Genomic DNA, 21,082 nt, shown 5'->3' on the forward strand with positions numbered 1-21,082 from the left:
ACTAATTAAATGAAATTAATATTATAAAACTTATTTATACTATAGGTATATAAAATTTAAACTCTCTGCACAAAAAAGCCTCAGATGGATATTTTTCCTTTTGGTAACATATTATAACTTAACTAGGTTCCTTTCTTGGAAAATAAATAGAAAAGAATGGCACAGAGGTATGGTGTAATGGTCAAGGAAATGAGTTTTATTTTAAAAATCAAGGCTAAAATTTCAGCAGAAATAAAAAGTTAGGTGATTTTGTCCCATTCGCCTAAGCATTGGTGGCCAAAATTCCGCTGATATATGAGAATTAACATTTACTCGGTAAAATAATTGAAGCACAGGCGAGCTAACCTAACATCACCCTTATTAATAAAAAAATATAAAAAAGGAAAACAAAAATGATCTCTCTAGGATACATACAGTTTATATTAAACTGTATGGATAAACGTATTATAGAGCCTGTATGGATGAGCTTAAAAAAAGCAGCTTATAAGCTGGAAATAATTTATAAGTCAAAACAAAATAAGTTGGGATAGGCCAATTTTTTTTTTTTTTTGATTTATAAGTTGTTTTCAGTTTATAAGCTGTTTTAGATAAGTTAAGCCAAACGGGCCTAATTAATATTTTGGGCTTATTTTAAGCACAAAATAACTTTAAGCTGGCCAGTCAAATACTCAAAAAAACTGAAAACAGCTTATGAGCAACTTATAAGCCAATCCAAACGGGCTCATACTATTTTAATGTTACTGGGAAAAAGCTTGGTTGTTGTCAAGATTTAAATAAAGGGGAGGATTCCATTAAAATATTTGTTCAAACTTCAATGGCACAGACTACATACATATATTGTTTGGAACTTGGTGGTGATTCCATAAACTATAACTTCAGTTATATTAAGCATCTTAGATCTGATCGAAACCAGCTTCTTGTGTCAAAGATTCAAAAAGAAAAAAAGGAATCAAACACTCCCTCTTCAAACAAGAGCATCAGTTTTTTTAAAAACAAACACCAGTTTCTTGATTACAAAAAAGCTCCCACTGCTCGCATTACTTGTGCCCAGCTGCAACTGGAAATTCCAACTCGAAGATCCTAGTACGACTATTGACTTTGTACCAGATTAAATTGAAGTTTTTTTTCGGCATCATCATCATCCCTTCTCATTTATCATCTCTTAATTCCCAGGTACACCTTGCCAATTTGCGATACGTCATGATGTCTGATCAAGTTTTCAACCACATTGATGATAATCTTTTGTTTCTAATTAACCTTTTCATTTTATTTCATATTGCATGTTTTTTGTCTCACTGCAATTTTCTTGTTTGAATTCATGTGTTGTGTTCTTCATTGTTATGGCGTTCTATTTTGATAAAGCTTGTCCGCACCTTAATTATTTTACTGAATGTTGTTATCTACTATCAGCACAAGTACTGATGAATAACTCTGTTCATCAACATTTGAGCAAATGATTCCATAGTTGGTTCCGACTTCTAGTTGAAAAATCTAGCAAAAGGAGAATAAGCATGAATAACTAGTATCTTCTTCTTTCTTTTTGTTTTTCTCCCTCCTCATTTTCTCTTTTGCTGTTATTTTTCCACATATCTATAGCCTTTTTACCCTGACATGCAGGTCTATGAATATGGTAGAATATAATTTCAGTATTAGAAAAATTTAACTTTGGAATTTCTTTTGATGATAGGGCACATAAATAGCTGTTTACCCTACTCTAACATAAAAATCTATAGACAAATGCTTTATGAATAAGAATTTTGGACCTATTCCTATTAAAAGTGTCGTGCAACGCATGAACTTATGGTCCATAAATTTGACTTGTAGTACATCTATAAGGCCACCTGATCCTACTCGAGACCCCACCCTCAGTCTCACCCCAATAATTACAAAGAGGATTTCACTTATAGTAAGTGAAAATGACATTGTAAGTAATTATTTTTACGCTATAGGTGAATTTTTAGTTGTAGAAGGTTATTTAGTTGTTTTTCCAAGTTAGTGAATTAGGATTACTATAGGGAATTCTTTATTTTTTTAATTAGCCATGCATATTAGGTGTCAGAAATTCACTAACCCGATTAATTGGACTCACATAATGATTTTAGAGTGTCCTACCAAATGAAACTTCATTTTAAGACCTCTAATTAAAAGTGGATAAATCTTTACCATTTCACCACATATTTTGGTGGTAAATTATGATATATAGATAATTATTTGTTGGACATAACTTTACTTGATGGTGTAAAAAGAATTTGCACCGTCACATTGTCCTGCACAAAAGTTAAACCATAAAAAGAACATCACGAAAGATTAAAAGAGAAAGAAAAGGTTACAGGATTTGCTTTATGTGAAAACATTACCACTAAAGTGCCATCTTGGACCAAGTCAAATAACATTAGAAAAACTAAAAGACAAGAATATTAACCCCTTGAATTTGTTTTTATTTCTTGTTCAGTATAGTTCTTTACAATAATGCAAAGTTCACGTAAATGGTACTGTGTAAGTTAACTCCTAGGAACTTTAATGATCTTGATTCCTTCAACACTGAATCCGTTTAGTCTTGTGGACAGTGAAATAAATAAATTAACTAATTAAGTATAGATGACGAATAAATTCAGCGTCATTTGCCGCAGTCTTCCATTAAATTAACATTAGAATGACACATATTGTTGTTTTACCAATGCGGCCTTTGGCCTAGCAGTTCCTTTGTCTAAAATTAAGGAGTATCTCAGATTATACATCTCAGAGATAAGTAGTATTTTTTTTTTTTCAATTTATGTTTTTCTTTTTCTTTTCCCCCGCATCTGATATGGTAAAAATAGGATTTGAGTTGTACACGCTAGCCATGTAAAAATTTAATATGTGGGTAGTTATTTATATATTTTCCAACTTACGATATGGAATAAAACTTGTTAGGAAGAGTTAGTTGTTGTAAATTAAGGCTAGGTTAGTTATATGCTCTTATGCGCCTCCCTTTTTGGAGTGGTTATGTATTGTTATCTAATTATAGATCAGATCCACCAATTGTAAGTAACTTAACATAATTGTGCAAAAAACATTTATACACTATCAGTGCACATGCAAAACTTAAACTCAATTTTGTTAATTAACAGTATAAATATCATAGTTTTACGCTATCATGTTATAAAAGATCATTACACAGAATCGTAATCATAACTAACGAAAATAGTAACTTCAAAATAAAAGAAATTACCTGTTACAATAATTTTAATACTTAGCAATAATAAACATATTTATACTATTAGCTAATGCGCAAAATTTAACTCATAAAAATATTAATGGACTTTAGTAGCCATGTTACTATAGGTTTGAATAGGAGTAATATAAAAGACCATGAACTCATGAAGGATTAAAAAAAAGCCCAAATCTGGGAAACATCCCATGTGGAATCTCCACATACTCTGCATTGGGAGTAGATACTTGTGTTCCATTTTTATGCCTTTGTGACTGTGAGGGTGTGACTGATCTCGCCTCGTGGTCATACTACTACTTTACTTGTCAGCATGTGAAGCTGCCCTAATTAATTACACTAATTATAGTATTTCTAAACTTCACAACACTAAATGGTAGAGTACTACTACAAAGTTACAAATTACTAATAGTATAGTAACATTTCTACTGCATATTGGAGTTATACAACTTGATTATCACGCTATGAACGTAAGATTCTTCTGCTAAAATATTGGAAAAGGTACATAAATTTCTTTGTTCAATGTTACATCTTGTACTCATATATGAGTTGTTCAATCAGCCCAGAAACCTTCATGCATGCTTCAAATTATTTCTCTCAAATTTAAATCATGTATAGTCATGACAGTGAGTTAATTTTGACCTTAAAACTTTATCAACTATAAAAGTAAAGTCATAAAACTATTTTATTCAATTAAGAAACTAAACTTTACCACTGCAACTATAAAATCACTAAACTTTACTCAATATAACAGTAAAGAAAATAATTATTTTTTTACAATAAATATATGAATCTCCCCAATATAATAGTAGTAACTTTACCCGCTGTTTGTGAAATGTTTTCTATCCTATAGTCATACACAACATAACGTAAACGACGACAATATTTGGTCTCAGAAAAGCTTTTCGTCCTTGTACATTTATGGAACGAGACTTGTATGTTTTGAAGAAAAACATATCACGTGGTTATATGTTTTGACTTGTTCAGAACTTAAAAGTGAAAAAAAAGGAGTACAAGAATTGGTGGAGAGAGTAAATTAAATTTCATACAAGGAGAAGGAGAGTTGGTGTTGTGTAGACGTAGTAGGCAATGTCCACTGAAAATTCATTGCAACAATACGAGAGATCCAAGGGAAAAAGATAGACAGTGGAAAAGCTAATGTACAATTGTACATTGGGTCCAAGACAGGAAATGTAGTAGTATATGATTTATGACATTCCTAATTGGAGGAAAATGTTACACAAACTTGGATTCTGTGTGAGGGGTCTCTGTCAAAAGTCACATCTCTTACATTCCCTTTTAAGCTCTGCTTTACTCTTGAAGCTACAAAGTTGTAACCCCAGCAATACTATTCATACTAACAACGTCCTGCACTCTGCCAAATTTAGTGAATTTTTAAACGCAGAATACTCAAAAGACCTCCCAAACTTGACACTTTTTATTTAAATTTTTTAAAATTATGTTTGGTACTAAATACCTATGGTATTTGACTTTTTATAATCGTTACCCCTTCAATAATAACTGTCCTAATTACTCCTCATGTACTAGATTTTTTTATAATTCGAGTGATTTCAAATAACATTTGACGCGTGAGAGTGTAAATAATAGCCATGTCATATTAATATGATGTGTAAAAAGAATTTAATATACTAGTATTTTCTTTTATAGTTAGTCATTTCGACGGTTATTTCCTTATCTCCTTCCATATATCTTCTCTATTCCTCCATTACGATATATATACAACTACCAATTTTTTCTTCTTTTATCAATTTCCTTTGGGGGGTAACGATTATAGAAGAGCCAGGTATGGGGGAGGGGGTAATTAGGATCAATTATAAAGAATATTTGAATAAAACACATTAAATTTAGAGAATCTTTATGTATTCTGTCACTTTTAAAATATAAATTTATTCTCCACAAATAAAAGAAAAAAACGATTCAGATAAACCTGATAAAAATAAGTTGCATCTGTCCCTGAGGGCTCATCATCTTTACTTCTGTCTTAAGGAAATAACTTAGCTAATCAGCTGGACTTGACAAGTGAGGTTTGCTCTTGTGGTATAGTAAATTATTGACTTTGTATGTTTCAATAGATTAGACGTTAGGGGCACGTGAATGATAAGTAAAAACACTGTTGATCCTTCTAAATAAAGTGATGATAGAAAAACCAGCTCGAACTTGTGAACATACTTGAAACTCTATATGTAGCTGTCCTTTCTTTAACATCCATACACTTCCATTAAACTCACCATTATTGCCACCTAGCAGTACCCAAAGAAAGATGCATCATAAAAACTGATCTGTTCAACTTGACTCATTATTTTCCATGTAGATTATAAAAATATATGTGGAAAATCACTAAATAGTTATAATAGTTATTAAATTTATGAATTCATAATTTTAAATTATAGTGCAATGAGTTCAGTGCAAAAAAACTTAAGAATTGATCCATAACAAAAACACAGGAAACAGAAAATTAATTTTCTTATTTTTCAATACTCCGTTTGTTTCCCTTTGCTCGGCTCTTCCCTTAAGAAACTATTTATTAAGGGTTTATTTTTACTAAGTTATCCTTATAAGCAGAGGCGGATCCAGGATTTAAATTTTATGGGTTCAATCTATAGATTTTTAGCATTGAACCCATTATATTTTTAAAGTTAGGGGTTCATATCTACTATTTATTGCAATTTTAATAATTTTTTACACATAAATTTAGGCTCCGCGTCCAAAGTTTGGGGTTCAACTTATAGGCTACATACGCCTCTGCTTATAAGTTATGTTTTGAAAATTTAAGTTTGACTCTATTACGTTATAACAACAAACAACAACAACAGCATACCCAGTTGAATCCCACAATGTGGGGTCTGGAGAGGGTAAAGTGTACGCAGACCTTTGTTGGGTGTGCGAACAAAGTACCACAGTGATAGCTGAAAAGAAAAAGGAGCTACTTATAAGGAGTTGAATGCTCTTAATGATGTGAGGCCTTTTGGGGAAAACCGTGCGGACTTGGCCCAAAGCGGACAATATCACATCATGTTAAGAGTATCTTTGGGCCGTTTAGCCCAAAAACTGGTACCAGAGCCAATGGTTTGGCAAGATGAGTATGAAGATGGCGGAGTGTGGCGTGGGCCCCGGCTTAATGCCTTTGCTTGTCTATGGGCCGGTTTACAACCTTTACCCGTAGCTTTGAAGATGCATACATAGCCTTTGGGCTTCGGTGACCGTAAATACCCTGACGATGTGGGTGGCACATTGACACGTTGAATCTCTGACCCGTAATGAGTCATGTGGAACTTAGTTCGAGGGGGATATTGTTGGGTGTGCGAACAAAGTACCACATTGGTAGCTGAAAAGAAAAAGGAGCTATTTATAAGAAGTTGGATGCTCTTAATGATGTGAGACCTTTTGAGGAAAACTGTGCGGGCTTGACCCAAAGCGGATAATACCACATCATGTTAAGAGTATCTTTGAGCCGTTTAGCTCAACAATCTTACCCCCACCTTGAAAGGTAGGGAGACTGTTTTCAAAAAACCCTCGGCTCAAAAGTTTGACTCTATTACGTTATATAGTTATTTAATAACAAGGGTAATATTGCAAGAAAATAATAAATTTCTTTTGATTTGCTAAAATAGACAAATAAAAATGAAAATTTATTTTTAGCATAACGGTCACACGTAAAATAAAACGGAGGGAATAGTTCTTAGTGCAGATTAATGCTCTCTCCTTTTCCCTCTTGCATATTTATTACACTTCTTAGGGGAAGGGAGAAAGAAGGGCAAAAAGATCCATATTACCGTAGTCAACCACACCATATATTTAATCTGGATGGGACAGATAGTTAAAAGTGGTAGGATATGTAATAATGTAAGGAATTCTTCACCACGCTTTTTACCATATCTGTCCTCTTAATTCCTCTGTGATTCTCAGCCGGTTAAAGTCTTGTTTTACCCCTTTGTTTCTATTCTGGGTAAATATTTCTACCCTCGTCTGCACTAAATACATGGGCCTCTCTACTCACTTGGGAAATACAAGAACAATTGCATGGGGAAAAAAAGAGTAATATAACAACTACACATTTTATCTTTTTACTGCTAGTCGTAGTACGTATGAAAAAGCATTAATAGTCAAAGACGCTCCAAAAGTCCTTGCACACACAATTCCCAAAAGCTGACCATCCACAGTCCTCCATTGCCATTGTTCGCATTTTCGTTGTAAATTAAATTAGATAGGTCCAACTTTTATGTTCCCACAATTAATTTTTCCAATTATGGGTTCATACCTTAATATTTGCGAAAATTTTACGTTACATCTGCCCTTGTGTCCATGGTATATTTTTAGTGGGTTCAACTTTTTAGTAGATTCTTAGGTTGAACGCATTGTTGTTTTATATTAAGCCTCCAGAACTTAACAGGTATCTGTTAAAATATTACTCCTAGTAGTTTCTCTCATATGTACTGTACATTTATGTCTGCCTTTGCTTGTACTTGTGGTATCATATATGCAGAGGTTTTACAATATGCAGAAAAAAACACAGAGGGTCCTATATAAAATCACAGAATAATAATGCATAGTCTTTGATACCTTTCTGCACGGTAGCTAGTTTATGAGCAAATCATCAACATAGGTACTGAGTCCTAGACAGTGACATGGATGATCAATACTCACCTACAACAGTTCAACGAAACAAAAAGGGTGGAACGCCTTCAAGAAATGGCAAGAACCACCGGCTCGCGGTGGTTGACGACAACGACGATGGTGGAGATCCGATCGAGTGCAGTGGGAAGTCCTGCAAAGCATGCACTGGTGGCTTAATAGCAGATTGCGTAGCGGTGTGTTGCTGCCCTTGTGCTGTAGTAAACATTTTAGCACTCGCATTTCTCAAGGTTCCTTGGATGGTGGGAAGGAAATGCTTGCGAATGGCGAAAAAGAAGAAATTGGAGAAGAAGAAGAGGAAAGACGACAGGACTAATTATTGTTACAGTACTGACCCCGTGGACAGTATAGAAGAAGGAGAAGTAGGGATATCGGGAATTGTGGCTTCCAGTTTTGGGGAAGAAGAGTTAAAAGACAGTTTTCGTGCAAGAATCGATGCAGAAGAAGTTTGGTTAGAGTTGTATCAAGTTGGTCATATGGGTTTTGGTGGAGTTTCTTTCACCGGAATTAATTAATTCTTCTGAAGGTAAGCACAACTAGGTCTGATAGTTGTATTATTTTGCCAGTGACAATCCAAATCTTGAAACTATTCTGGTTCAACCTTAAGAACAAACTGCTTCTGTTTTCTTCTTCTTCGGCATCGGAAATCTACCGACCTGACTAATTTGGATTTGTGCCGGAGAAAGCTCATCATGGAGGGTTTTAGTACTTCCTATCGAATAAAAATATTCTATTCTCAGAGCTCGAACTCAGACATCCGATTAAAGGTGAAGAGCCTTTATCACTCCATCATACTCTATGGTGGTAGAGCAAGATACATTTTAAAATACAACCTTTACCATTTAACCTTGAGGACGGATCAATATTGCTTAACCATGAATGCAACAACAACTACTGTGCTTACTTTCAAGTCAAAACCATGAATTTTGAAGGGATCGGATTTTGAAGATGAATTTACTAGTACTAGTTTAGTATGTTAATCAGATTAGTTAATATTCTCTTTCAATGCCATGTATCCAAAACATCACATTATTTCTTCTTTGTGAAGTGTACAGTTAATCTGGTAATGTTTCTTGGAATAAACGTTGCTCATTTTGAAGGAAAATGAAGAGGGATTTACTAGACAGTACTAGTTTAGTTGTCCAGTTTTTCACGTCAAAAAATTACTGCTTCTTTTCTTCTTTGTGAATGTACAGTTAATAAGTCTTTCCTTCTTTGCTCAAAACCAACAATTAACAAATCGATGAAATGTAAAAATCGTTTGTTTCATCTCTTGAAAGGTTCATTTCATGATGCTTTCTATGACATGACATGTGCTACTTATTGCTTCACTAATCATAGCTATGGATCAGATTAAATTAGGTACCCTCTCTGGTTTACAACGTATTTGTACTCTCTTTTTCTGATCTTTAAACCGGCGCTGGAGTCAAAACATCCCGAGATAAGGCCGCCAAAGCTGACGACCATCACAACTCCTCGGAATAACTTAAGTTTTCTTTTTCACTTTTATCTCCACTTGTCGTTTCTTCCTATGCTAAACACTAATCTATCAACATAGGTGTTAACAATGATAATTTTTCTATTGGCATCAATTTTGATCCTTCGCCCAAAGAAATTAAAGTACTATTTAGTCATTTTGACAAGAAGCAAAGAAAGTTGAAGTAGAAAGGCTAATTGATCACATGTAGGATTTTGAGACGGTATATGATGAAAATGGCCGGTGAAGAAGGTCCCCTGTTGCTGTGTTCATGACTTCTCCAAGTCAATTGTTTTGTCCTTGATGAGCTTGAGGATTTTTTATAAAATAAAAAAGGATCAAGCATGTAAGATAAGACGGCACCCTCAGAAATAGACGGAAAAGTTAATGGAGGGACGTTTTTTAATCAAATATGAAGAACTTAAAAGGGTTGTTTTCAATTAAGCAAAATATTATAAGGATGAGATGAAAGTTATGCTAAAACAAGAGGGATGATATTGGTTAAAAACTTGCTTTCCTAGAACAATATTGCTCATTTTGTTTCGTTGGTCTAATAAGAAATTAAGAACCACACTAAGCGGTGCTTTGATAGAGAAATAATCATTTTAAATTTATCGCTATGTTTTCTCGTGTCCTTTTATCTGTTAACTTTAGAGAGAAAAATTTAACATGAAAGACTTATCACTTTAGAAAATCAAGAAGAGATTATCCAATATTTTTCGATTTGCCTTTGCTATTCCAAAAAATATATAGTCATTAATTATTCATATAAAGAATATTGGCTATAGCAATTTATAACTATGTCCAGTTTCATGTCAAGAACATCACCATAACATATACACTTACAGACAACAACTCACATTCTATAACATAAATCCGCATGGAAAACTTACGTGTCATAATCACATACAGATGTGAATTCAACATGCAAATTATAATGCATATGCTCCGTGCATGACCATCATCCAAACATGTAACCCGACATATATATAGTCTAATTTTTCTGTTTTTTTAGATGTAATTCCCATTAAAGCTTGGGTGAGCTTTTTATTTCATCAAGGCAACATAAGGAGGGACACTATAGGGCCTAACCTCCATTATAAAAGAAGGATGACAAACACATCCTTGAGCATATTGGGGATTGCCGGTAATGCCTTACCCTAATTCATCCCCTTCAACTAGAAATTAACTAACAAAAAACTTAGCCTTATCATATCTTATCCTAAAGCTAGGCATTTGGCTCTTGTCTAGATCAAAGGATCCTTTTGCCTCTCTAGGTAAGTTTTGAAAGTCACAACATGAATGATTCACCTTTCACAGAAGCATCTTTGGCTAAACTGTCTGCTACTTGGTTAGCTTCATTATAATAGTGAGAAACATTAGCATTAGCTTGGCTAAGGACTTGAAAAATATCTTCAATGATGTTCTTAAGTTTCTGCTTGTTCTTCTACTGCTTCACAATCATATGTTTCATGAAGAGGGAGTTTAACTACAAGGTGAAGCTAGTATACCCATTCTGCTTGCACCATATTGCTTCATGTCTAGTTGCCTGAGCTTCTACCTCATTCTTGCTTCTGCATTTTACGTTTAGAGAAAAATCCATGATGAAGTTACCTTGATCATCTCTAGTAATTCCTCCAATCCCTTCTTCTCCAATTTCCTTGATAAAGCTCCTATCAGTGTTCATTTTTATCTGACCCTGTGGGGGTCTTTCCGAACAGATTATTTTCCAGTTTAGAACTGGTTTCATCCTCTAAATGGTTTCACAAAGCCTAGGCCAAGGCATTGTCAGGTCACAGTTAGGGTAAGCTAACCCTATTGCAGATCTGATATTCCATAAAATTTGGTGCATCATTTCTCTATACAAAAACTTCTTTTGGTCACCATATTTACAAGCACACCTGCTCTTCTAGATTTCCCATAACACAAAACAAGGGGTAATCTGAACTACCAGTTTATGAATCTGGTTCTTAGTGTTGGTGTTCCACTAGTTGCTTACGAACCTGTTGATCGAATTCATTTGACTGATGATCTCTAAAGCTCCTCCAAACATCTTCCACAGATGGACTGCAACATCACTTTCAAGAAAAACATGTTGTATGGTCTCTGTTTGGGACTAGAACAACAGCAGCATTTAGATTCCTCATCATCCCTCTGGATTCTGAACTTGACCGTAGCCTCCTCAAATGGTAATTTCTCCTTAATAACCCTACATGTCAAGAAGGATACCTTAAAAGGAATTACTTTGTCCCAGCATTTCATCATGAACTTATCCTTCTCCCTTACTTTTTTGCTTCTTTCCCATACTGACCTGTTAGAGATCAAAACCCCATCATTAGTACTATTCCATATGGGGATATCTGTCACGCCTCAAATCCGACCTTGGCGGCAACAGGCATCCGATGCTATGAACAACACCGGATGCACCTTATAAGATCAATAAACGTCTATTCTCTTTTAAGTCTTTCAGCATTTATTTAAAACAATTCATTGGGGGCTAAATACAAACATGCCCACACTTATAAGAGTATCAACGGAAGTCTAATATAAATAACCAATTGTAAAGCATAGAAAAAGCACTAATGAGTCAACGATGACTTCAACAACTACCCACAGTAATAACATCTATCTGTGGAGCCTCTAAGATAAATAAATGAATAATCTAACTTCAGATGCAGCCCGGACCAAAAAAAAAAATTAAGATACAGGGGGTGTCCTACGAACAAGCATGTGGGCTCACCAATAATCTGGAAAGCAGCAAGTTCTCCTACTCCGTACATGTATCACGAACCTGCTCTTCTGTCTCACCTAACACACCATTAAAAAACAACAATGATATGCCTGAGTGTCTCAGGGACAATAATTAATACTGAAATATATAAGTGATAAATGTAATTAAAAACAGTATTAAGAAATAGTTTAAAACAAATGATAACATCTCATGAACCTCCAGTATAAGTCAATGATGAAGAAATAATCACGTTGAATCCCTGAGTCGTTCTCGTTACCTTAAGTTCTTTCAAAACAGTTCGAAATCCAAAGATAGAATAAGTTAGTAACCTTAGTAAAATCACTAATAAAAGACAATAACATAAAAATATATCAATTTCAACTTATTATACCATTCATCACGTTAAGTCTTTTCAATCATGAACTCAAGGTCATCAAAAAGCCACTCACAGGCAACCGAACCATAACACATGCCAATACAGGCCCAAATTAATAGAACGAAGGGATGACCACTTAAGGTTCTCTAATATGCATAGAACCACCACATCGGAGCTATTAACTCACGACGGCTACCCTTCCTCCCAAATAGCTAGGCAATGACCACACCGGAGCTACCAACCCTCGATGGACACTCTTCCTCCCAAATAGATAGGCTAACCTCACTAGGATCCATAGTGACTACCCTTCATCCCAAGTAGCTAGGTCAAACACAAACAATAGAATCATGGCATATTAGCCGAACCATAAACCATGGCTTAGAAGCCGAATCACTCATTATGTATTATGTTCATCATCCTATTAATAGGGGCATATCAATGTCCTTAATCAATTTAGAAAATGAAGTTCAAATCGTTAATCAATTTCAATTCAACAAAACTCGTTCATAGGGCAAAACACCTCAAATATCGAAACCATCAAATTCAAGTTTAAAGCATCTGTTATACGGGTAACTCATGTTCGGAGTTAAAAGATTTATAAATCAATTTCAATCTCCCCTTTATAGGGTAAATATTGGATACATGTATATAACATAATACTCATAAGGTTTATTGCGGGCTTGTCCCTCACGCACACAAACTTTGTAAAAGAAACCATTTTTAAAGGATGAAAAGTATGTTCCCAAAGAGACATACCTTGATTTCCACTATAACGCTACCAAATGGGTTTTCCCCACTTTAATAATTACTCTACAATGATTAATAATGATGAAGTTCATAACCTTAACCGAATTCTAAGAGTTCCTACCCTTATAAAAAAAACTAGGGCTTTTTGTGCCCAAAAACGTTGTTGAATCCCCTATGAATCACTCATGGATTCTTATTGTTTCTAATACCCCACGCTAGTATAACCCTCAAAATAAGATCGATAAAAATCAAATAACATACCATCAAGAGATTTTCCAAAGTGTCCTTTAATTTCTCCTTCTTCTATTTTTCAAGAATCAATATTTTTTAAGGATGACCTAGTGTTAATTGATGTAGTAATGATAGGAATTGATAAAAAACTTATCTTAGATGTTTTGGGGAAGACTTAGGGTTGTTTTCTCTCAAAAGGTTGTCCAAAACGATGCGTGGAAGGGTTTTGACGATGTTAGAAGCTTATATAGTTCGAAACCAGAAAAACGGGGTCATGCAGCACCTGTACGTCGCACCCCCATCGTACGCCTATGACCATGTGCCACCCCTGCATCCCACAGATGGAAAACAAGGCCAAAAATTAATCAGAGAAATGAAATTCGCGCGCCACCCGTGCGACACACAGGTGTCCCAATTGCTGACAGCGTTCAGTAAAATGGGCATAACTCCTAGTACAGATCTCTGTTTGAGATCATAAATATATGGTTGGAAAGGTATTTCAAATATCTAAAACTTTTATGTTTAAATTTTTCTCCAATTCCCAACGGATTTACATGTACACAGGATGGAATTGGACCTATCGTAAACTTAGTCGATTCTATCAAATCTTATGCACCTCACTATTTGTCTTGACATTAAAACAACAATTTCCACCCAAAAGTATCTCAATAGTACTTAATATAGCTAGTATGTCACCTTACTACTCATTTAGTAAATTCAAATCTAACCCAAATTTACGTAGTGTTACATTATCCCCCTCTCAGGATCATTCGTCCTCGAATGAGAGTTATGGCCTATGATTTTCATTAAACCTGCAATTTTCAGATCTTTCGCTATAGTTATGATGTATTGCAAGCTATCACATAATAAAACACATCCAACACCCTAACAATAGTAACATGTTCCTCATAGGGATCCCCACAACTACACCAAATAAGCCTAAGCATGAAATAAGGGATTCACACCTTTAGTCTATATTTGCGCTCGAATTTGATAATCAGAAGGTTCCACACATACCTAGAATAGGGAATAAGTGAGTGCATATGTTTTTAATATCCTCCTCCACTTCCCATGTCACTTCTTCGATATTATGGTTTCACCACAGGACTTTAACTGAAGCTACATCTTTCGTTCTCAGCCTCGTAACTTGTCGATCTAAGATTTGCACAGGTTCTTACTCATAAGAAAACCCCTCATTGACTTCAATCTCTTCATGAGTCAAGATATGAGAAGGATCGAGTTTATACAACCTCCGCAACGAGATGTGAAGCACAGGATGCACCATAGCTATCTCGGATGGTAATTTCAACTCTTTCCAGCCAATAAACCGAGGGCTAAGCTTATCCTTCGTACCAAACTGCATTTCTCCCTTTATTTGTGATACTTTCAAGAATACCTTGTCACTAACAGCAAACTCTCATTCGCGATGCCTTATGTGCGTATAAGACTTCTATCGACTTTGAGATGTCTTGAGTCGTTGCATAATGAAATTCACCCTGTCAATCCCTTCGTGAACTAACTCGGGACCCAATAGTTCTACTTCAGTAGGTTCAAACTACCCAATCGGCGATCTGCAACGCCTTCCATAAAGAGCTTCATAAGGAGCCATTTGTATACTCGCTTGATAACTGTTGTTGTAAGAAAACTCTACAAGAGGTGGATACTCATACCAATTCCCTCTAAAATCAATCACGCAAGCTCTCAACATGTCTTCGAGAGTTTGTATAGTTCTTTCTACCTGCCCGTCTGTCTGAGGATGGAAAATAGTGCTTAAATTTACACGAGTTCCCAAAACCTTCTTGGAACGATTTCCAGAAATGAGCTATGAATTGCGTACCTTTGCCGGATATGATAGACATTGGAATCCTATGTAATCTTACTATCTCCTTCAAAAATATCTTTGCATAACTCGCTACAGTATCCGTCGTCTTTACTGGAAGAAAATGTGCGGATTTTGTGAGTCTGTCCACAATCATCCAAACGGAATCAAACTTGGCCTTTGTATGGGGTAAACCCATGAAAAAGTACATATTAATCATCTCCCACTTGCATTGAGGAATCTCGACATTTTGAGCCAAACCACTAGGCCTTTGGTGTTCAGCCTTCACTTGCTGACACTTCAAACACTTAGCCACAAAGTTAGAGATATCTACCTTCATGCTCTTCAACTAGTAGTGCTGCTTCAAATATTTATACATCTTGGTGGATCTTGGGCATAGAATATTTGGAACTATGCGCTTCTACCGTCAATTCTTGTCGGAGGCCATAAATGTCAGTGACACATATGCATCTTTGCAACCTTAGGACATCATCATCAGCACCAACAGTGAATGAAGTGTACTCACCCTTTTCCATTATATATCGCAACTTCACCAAAAGTCCATCTTCATATTGCTTAGACTTTAATTCTCTCCACGATATCAGATCGTCCTTGCGTAATACCCTCTAAATCCCTATTTTCAATTTCATCGAGTCGAACTCCAAGACTAGCAAGTCTTTAAATCTCCTTGCCCATTGGTATTTCCTAAGAATGCAAATATGCCAAAGTACACCTTGTCATGCCCCGAACCATGGCCTGGGCATAACACGGCACTCGATGCCTGACTAGATATGACTGAGCGAACCACATGGCTTGCTGACTTAACTTGGGCATGAACTGATGCGGAATAACTGATGAACAAGCATTATTTAAGTAAAGCGTGGGACTATAAATCATAAGTCTGAAAATATCTTAATATCATAATGCGGAATAGTCTGAATAAACATAATAATAACGAGCCAAAATGGCTAGATGACTTCGAATATCTGACATAACATAACTGACTAGTTTATGAAATCTCTAACATGAACATGAGTCTGCTAAACAGAACTGCTGGGACAAGGCCCCCAGCATACCTTTAATGCATAACTAATAGGACATAGATAAATGACTAAACCTCGAAGAAGATGGGGCTCACCAAAAGCTGATACATGTACCACGAAGTAGTCATACAAACATGGTATATCATGGTACATGAACTTAGGATTATCATAAACATGGCTAAAACCCTAGTTTTGGTGAACTCTTGTATAATCATGGAGGAACATGGCGTGGGGAAGAACAAAGATGAACCCACACGTAGATAGAAGCCCTACATACCTGGTAATGCTTCAAAACTTGTAGTAGAATTCTAAAAGATTAAACCTTGAGCCTTGAGATGGGTTTTCTTGAAATTCCTAGGTTAGGAATAATGTTTTCCTCATTAGATTACATGAATATATGTTAGAATTGACTTGGAATGATTGAAATAGGCTTACCTTGGTGTTTTGGATTGTTGGGAGAAGGAAAACTTAATTCTAGGGCTTGGAGAATGTGAAAAGTGAAAAAAGAAGTGAACATGACATATTTATACTTAACTGTGTTGGGAATTTATATGGTCAACTTATACGGTCCGTATAAAGTTATACGGTCTGTATAACTTGGCCATATTTGACAATGATTAAAATTCTAGAAACTGGAATTTCCCAAATGACTTTCACGAACTAAAACACGGTCCGTATAGAAGCATTTCACAAACTTGGCAGAAACTAGAATTTTTCCTCCTGCGTGACACAGACTGGTTATACAGGTCGTATAATAATATACGGTCCATATAAATGGACTTCGCTGAACTGAGACAAATTTATTTCCCACACTTCTCATCTAATCTTCTAAGTCTCAAATCATGAACATAGCCTAGTTTAAGGTAAGAGGTGTTACACACATAGATTTTCGGCTCAAAGAATCAGTAACAACATTCGCCTTACCAGGACGATACAAGATGTTCAAGTTTAATCTTTCAACAACTCTAACCATCTTCTGTGTCTGAGATTCAACTCTCGCTGCTTGAAGATATATTGTAAGCTATTGTTATCAATGAAGACATCACAATGCTTACTACACAAGTAGTGATGCCAAATCTTTAAAGCGAAAACCACAGCAGCTAATTCCAAATCATGAGTCGGATAATTCTTCTCATGTTTCTTGAATTGTCGCGAAGCATAGGCAATGACTTTTTCATTCTGCATCAACACTCAACCCAAACCAATTCTGGAAGCATCACAATAGACTACATAGCCACCAGACCCTGAAGGTAAAGTCAAAACAGGAGCTGAAGTCAATCTCACCTTAAGCTCTTGAAAGCTCTTTTCACAGCTTCAAACCATTGTAACTTAGCAGACTTCTAAGTCAATTTCGTCAGTGGTGAGGCTATAGATGATAAACCTTCCACAAAATTCCATTGGTAACTTGCCAAACCCAAGAAGCTATGAATATCAGTTGCACTTGTGGGTCTTGGCCAGTCCTTGACTATCAAAATTTTCTGGGGATCAACTTTGATACCCTAGCTAAAAACTACATAACCCAAGAATGCCGCAGAGTTAAGCCAAAACTCACACTTAGAAAATTTTGCATAGAGTTTGTTCTCCTCAAGCATTTTAAAGGTTATTCTCAAGTGACCTGCATGTTTCTCATGACTCTTCGATTACACCCGGATCATCAATAAAGACAATAATGAAACGATAGAGAAAAGGCTTGAACACACGATTCATTATGTCCATAAATGCAGCAGGTGCATTAGTCAGACCCAAGGACATCACCAGAGATTCAAACTGTCCATAACAAGTACGAAAAGTTACTTTTTTCGAAATATCCTGCTCATTTATTTCCAGCTGATGATACCCAGACCTCAATTCAATCTTTGAAAAGCATTTATCACCCTGAAGTTAATCGAACGGGTCATCTATCCTAGGCAAATAATACTTATTCTTAATGGTCACCCCATTAAGTTGACAATAATCAACACACATTCTAAGAGAACCAACCTTCTTTCTGACAAACAGGATCGGAGCACCCCAAGGTGAGGTACTTGGCTGAATAAAACCCTTATCCAACAAGTCCTTCAATTCTCTAGCTCTGCTGGAGCCATACGATACGACAGAATAGAGATTGGTTGAGTATTGAGAATGACATCAATCCCAAATCAATGACTCTCTTAGGTGGAATACTGGAAGATCTTCTGGAAACACTTCGGGAAATTCATTAACTATAGGAACAGACTCAAATTTGGGTACTATGGCTTGAGTGTCGTTGACATCAACTAGATGATAGATACACCCCTTCTAGATCATTTATGAGCCTTAAGATAAGAAATAAACCTACCTCGAGGCTTAGCAATTTCACCTTACCACACAATAACTGGTTCGTTAGGGAATTCAAATTGAACTAACTTATAGTGTCAATCCCCATTGGCATAGCAAGCGAATAGCCAATCCACTCCCATAATCACATCAAAATCTACCATCTATAGTTCAAACAAGTCAGTGGTAGTCTCACAACTTTTATCTACAACTACACAGTTTCTATAAACTCTAGAAGCAATAATGGAGACACTAGCAGGGGTATCCATATAAAAGGGTTCTCATAATTATTCAGGCTCTACTCCAAAATCAAGAGCAAAATATGGTGTCATATACAAGAGATTCCATCCCGGATCAATCAACGAATACACATCAAAAAGAGATAAAAGTGAGAATACATGTGACCACAACATATGAGGCTTAAACTTCCTCTCTATGAGCCAAATCATAAAGTCGAGCTTGTCCCCCATTAGCGATGTTAGCAACTGCTTTACCAGTTCCATTACCACGACTGTTAGGATGTGAGCATTACCAGGAAGGGATGAACCTGAAACTCCACCATCTTGTATTGCACACATCTTGAATTATTCTTGCTCTAACTCCACCTTCATGAGTAGGGTAACTCATATTGTCCCATGATACCAAATGATGTTTAGTTTTTTCACTTGATGATCCCTAAAAATACCTGTTGAAATACTTTTCCATAAGGTTTATAGTTCCTTTGGGAGGACACATAGCAGCTAGAATATGCGTAGGGATAGCTTGAAGAGCATGTTTAATTAAAATCATTCTACCACCATGCGATAGTAGCTTACCTTGCCATCCTTTCAACTTGTTAACAATTTTACAAATCATATCATCAAAGTGACATATTTTCTTGAACCCAATATAAATAGGGTATCCAAGATAAGTAAATAGGAATGATTTATCCCGAAAATGTGATAGTTCTACTTCTGTTGATTCTATAAGTGGAAGATTTAGTAAAAGTAAGGAAGAAAATTTTTGTTTGTTAACTAATTGACCATAGCTCTTTTCATATCTCCTAATAATCTTCATAATGAGTTTTAATAGATTTGGAGTTACCACTACTGAATGTGATAACATCATCAGCATAGGCAAGATGGTTGGTTGATACAAGGTCCCTTAGAATTTATAGAAAAAAGAATAAACTTATCAACATTCTGAAGATTATTAAGTATTCTAGTGAAAACCTCAAAAGTAATAGTAAATAGGGAAGGGGATAGAGGATCTCCCCTGTTTCAAACCCTGTTATGAATTAAAGAATCTTGTTATTGTACCATTTATGATGATGGAATACCAAACACCTACAAGAAGCCTCTCAATTAGTTTTGTAAATGATTCAAAGAAACCAAACTTGTGTAAAACAACAATTAAGAGATCCCAAGATAATCTATCATATGATTGCGCCATGTTTAACTTAATCACCACCTTACCAGCCTTATTAGGTTTTGAAATTCCTTGAATAATTCTTTATGCTAGTAATACATTATCAGTATTCATTCTACCTTTAATAAAAGGTCAAGACCCAACTAGTAGATTGAGCGGGTACCCACACTAACCCCCTGGTAGGCGAACCCTTTCCCATATTCGTCATTCACTTCAAAACATAAGGAAATTAAATAGAAAGATTCAACAGTCCCAAAATATAAATAAACTACTAAATGCGGAACACTAATACATCATCCCCGGAATCTAGGCTAAATCAGTACAAGAGCCACTAACTACTACAAGTCTGAAGAATACAAGTTTGAAATACAAATACTATCTCAGAATACGAACAAAAGACAAGTAAAGATAGAAGAATCTCTGGGTAGCAGAATCTATCAAATGCTAACCGTGGAAACTCTACAAGTTGAGCCTCGGGGTCACTGAAGCAGTGCGGAGAAGGAACCTGCTATGAACTCTGCACTCAGAAAAGAGTATAGCAAGGCAGTATCAGTACAAACACCACCTACCGGTAGGTATATAGGTTGACAAGAATTAGATCCCATATATATAAGAAAGAAATCAAAAGGTAGACATACAAGCAGTCAAATATAAGTCACAACACAATGCAAGATAAAGAACAACACACATGATATAAGTACTATAGCAGATTCCGCGATATAGATTAATGAAGTAAATGAGCGCATATGCAATGCACTGGTCAACAGTCTGTCACCGCACATACATGCTACGAACAGATATCCTCCACTTTGTTATAGCCATGACCTATGGGGCACCTGCGAAGTCCATGTACTAGTCACTCCACACATAGCCCAGAGATGACTTCCATATCATACCTGTCCACAGTCTCTTACTCCGGTCACAATCTCGGATGTTTCCTTTCTCACTTATCATCACCAGTACCAAATCACAGTTCATATCAATGTATCATATAACATGTGTATGAATGCTATGGATGATATCAATATCAAGTGTAAATCATAATCAAGATCTTATCCGTGCCTCTACATGAGCACTCATCACAATACCAATCCT

At 35.7% G+C, this 21,082-nt stretch overlaps 1 protein-coding gene across 1 annotated transcript; it reads left to right on the plus strand.

Moving 5' to 3' along the window:
- Window positions 1-819: 819 nt before the first annotated feature.
- Window positions 820-9,014, plus strand: LOC132619090 (uncharacterized). Its single transcript, XM_060334056.1, has 2 exons — window positions 820-1,173; window positions 7,833-9,014. Exon 2 carries the CDS (start codon window positions 7,855-7,857, stop codon window positions 8,374-8,376), a length of 522 nt encoding a protein of 173 aa, XP_060190039.1. The 5' UTR covers window positions 820-1,173; window positions 7,833-7,854; the 3' UTR covers window positions 8,377-9,014.
- The last annotated feature ends 12,068 nt before the right edge of the window (window positions 9,015-21,082 follow it).

Source organism: Lycium barbarum, chromosome 11, assembly GCF_019175385.1.
Source record: "Lycium barbarum isolate Lr01 chromosome 11, ASM1917538v2, whole genome shotgun sequence".
NCBI lineage: Eukaryota > Viridiplantae > Streptophyta > Magnoliopsida > Solanales > Solanaceae > Lycium > Lycium barbarum.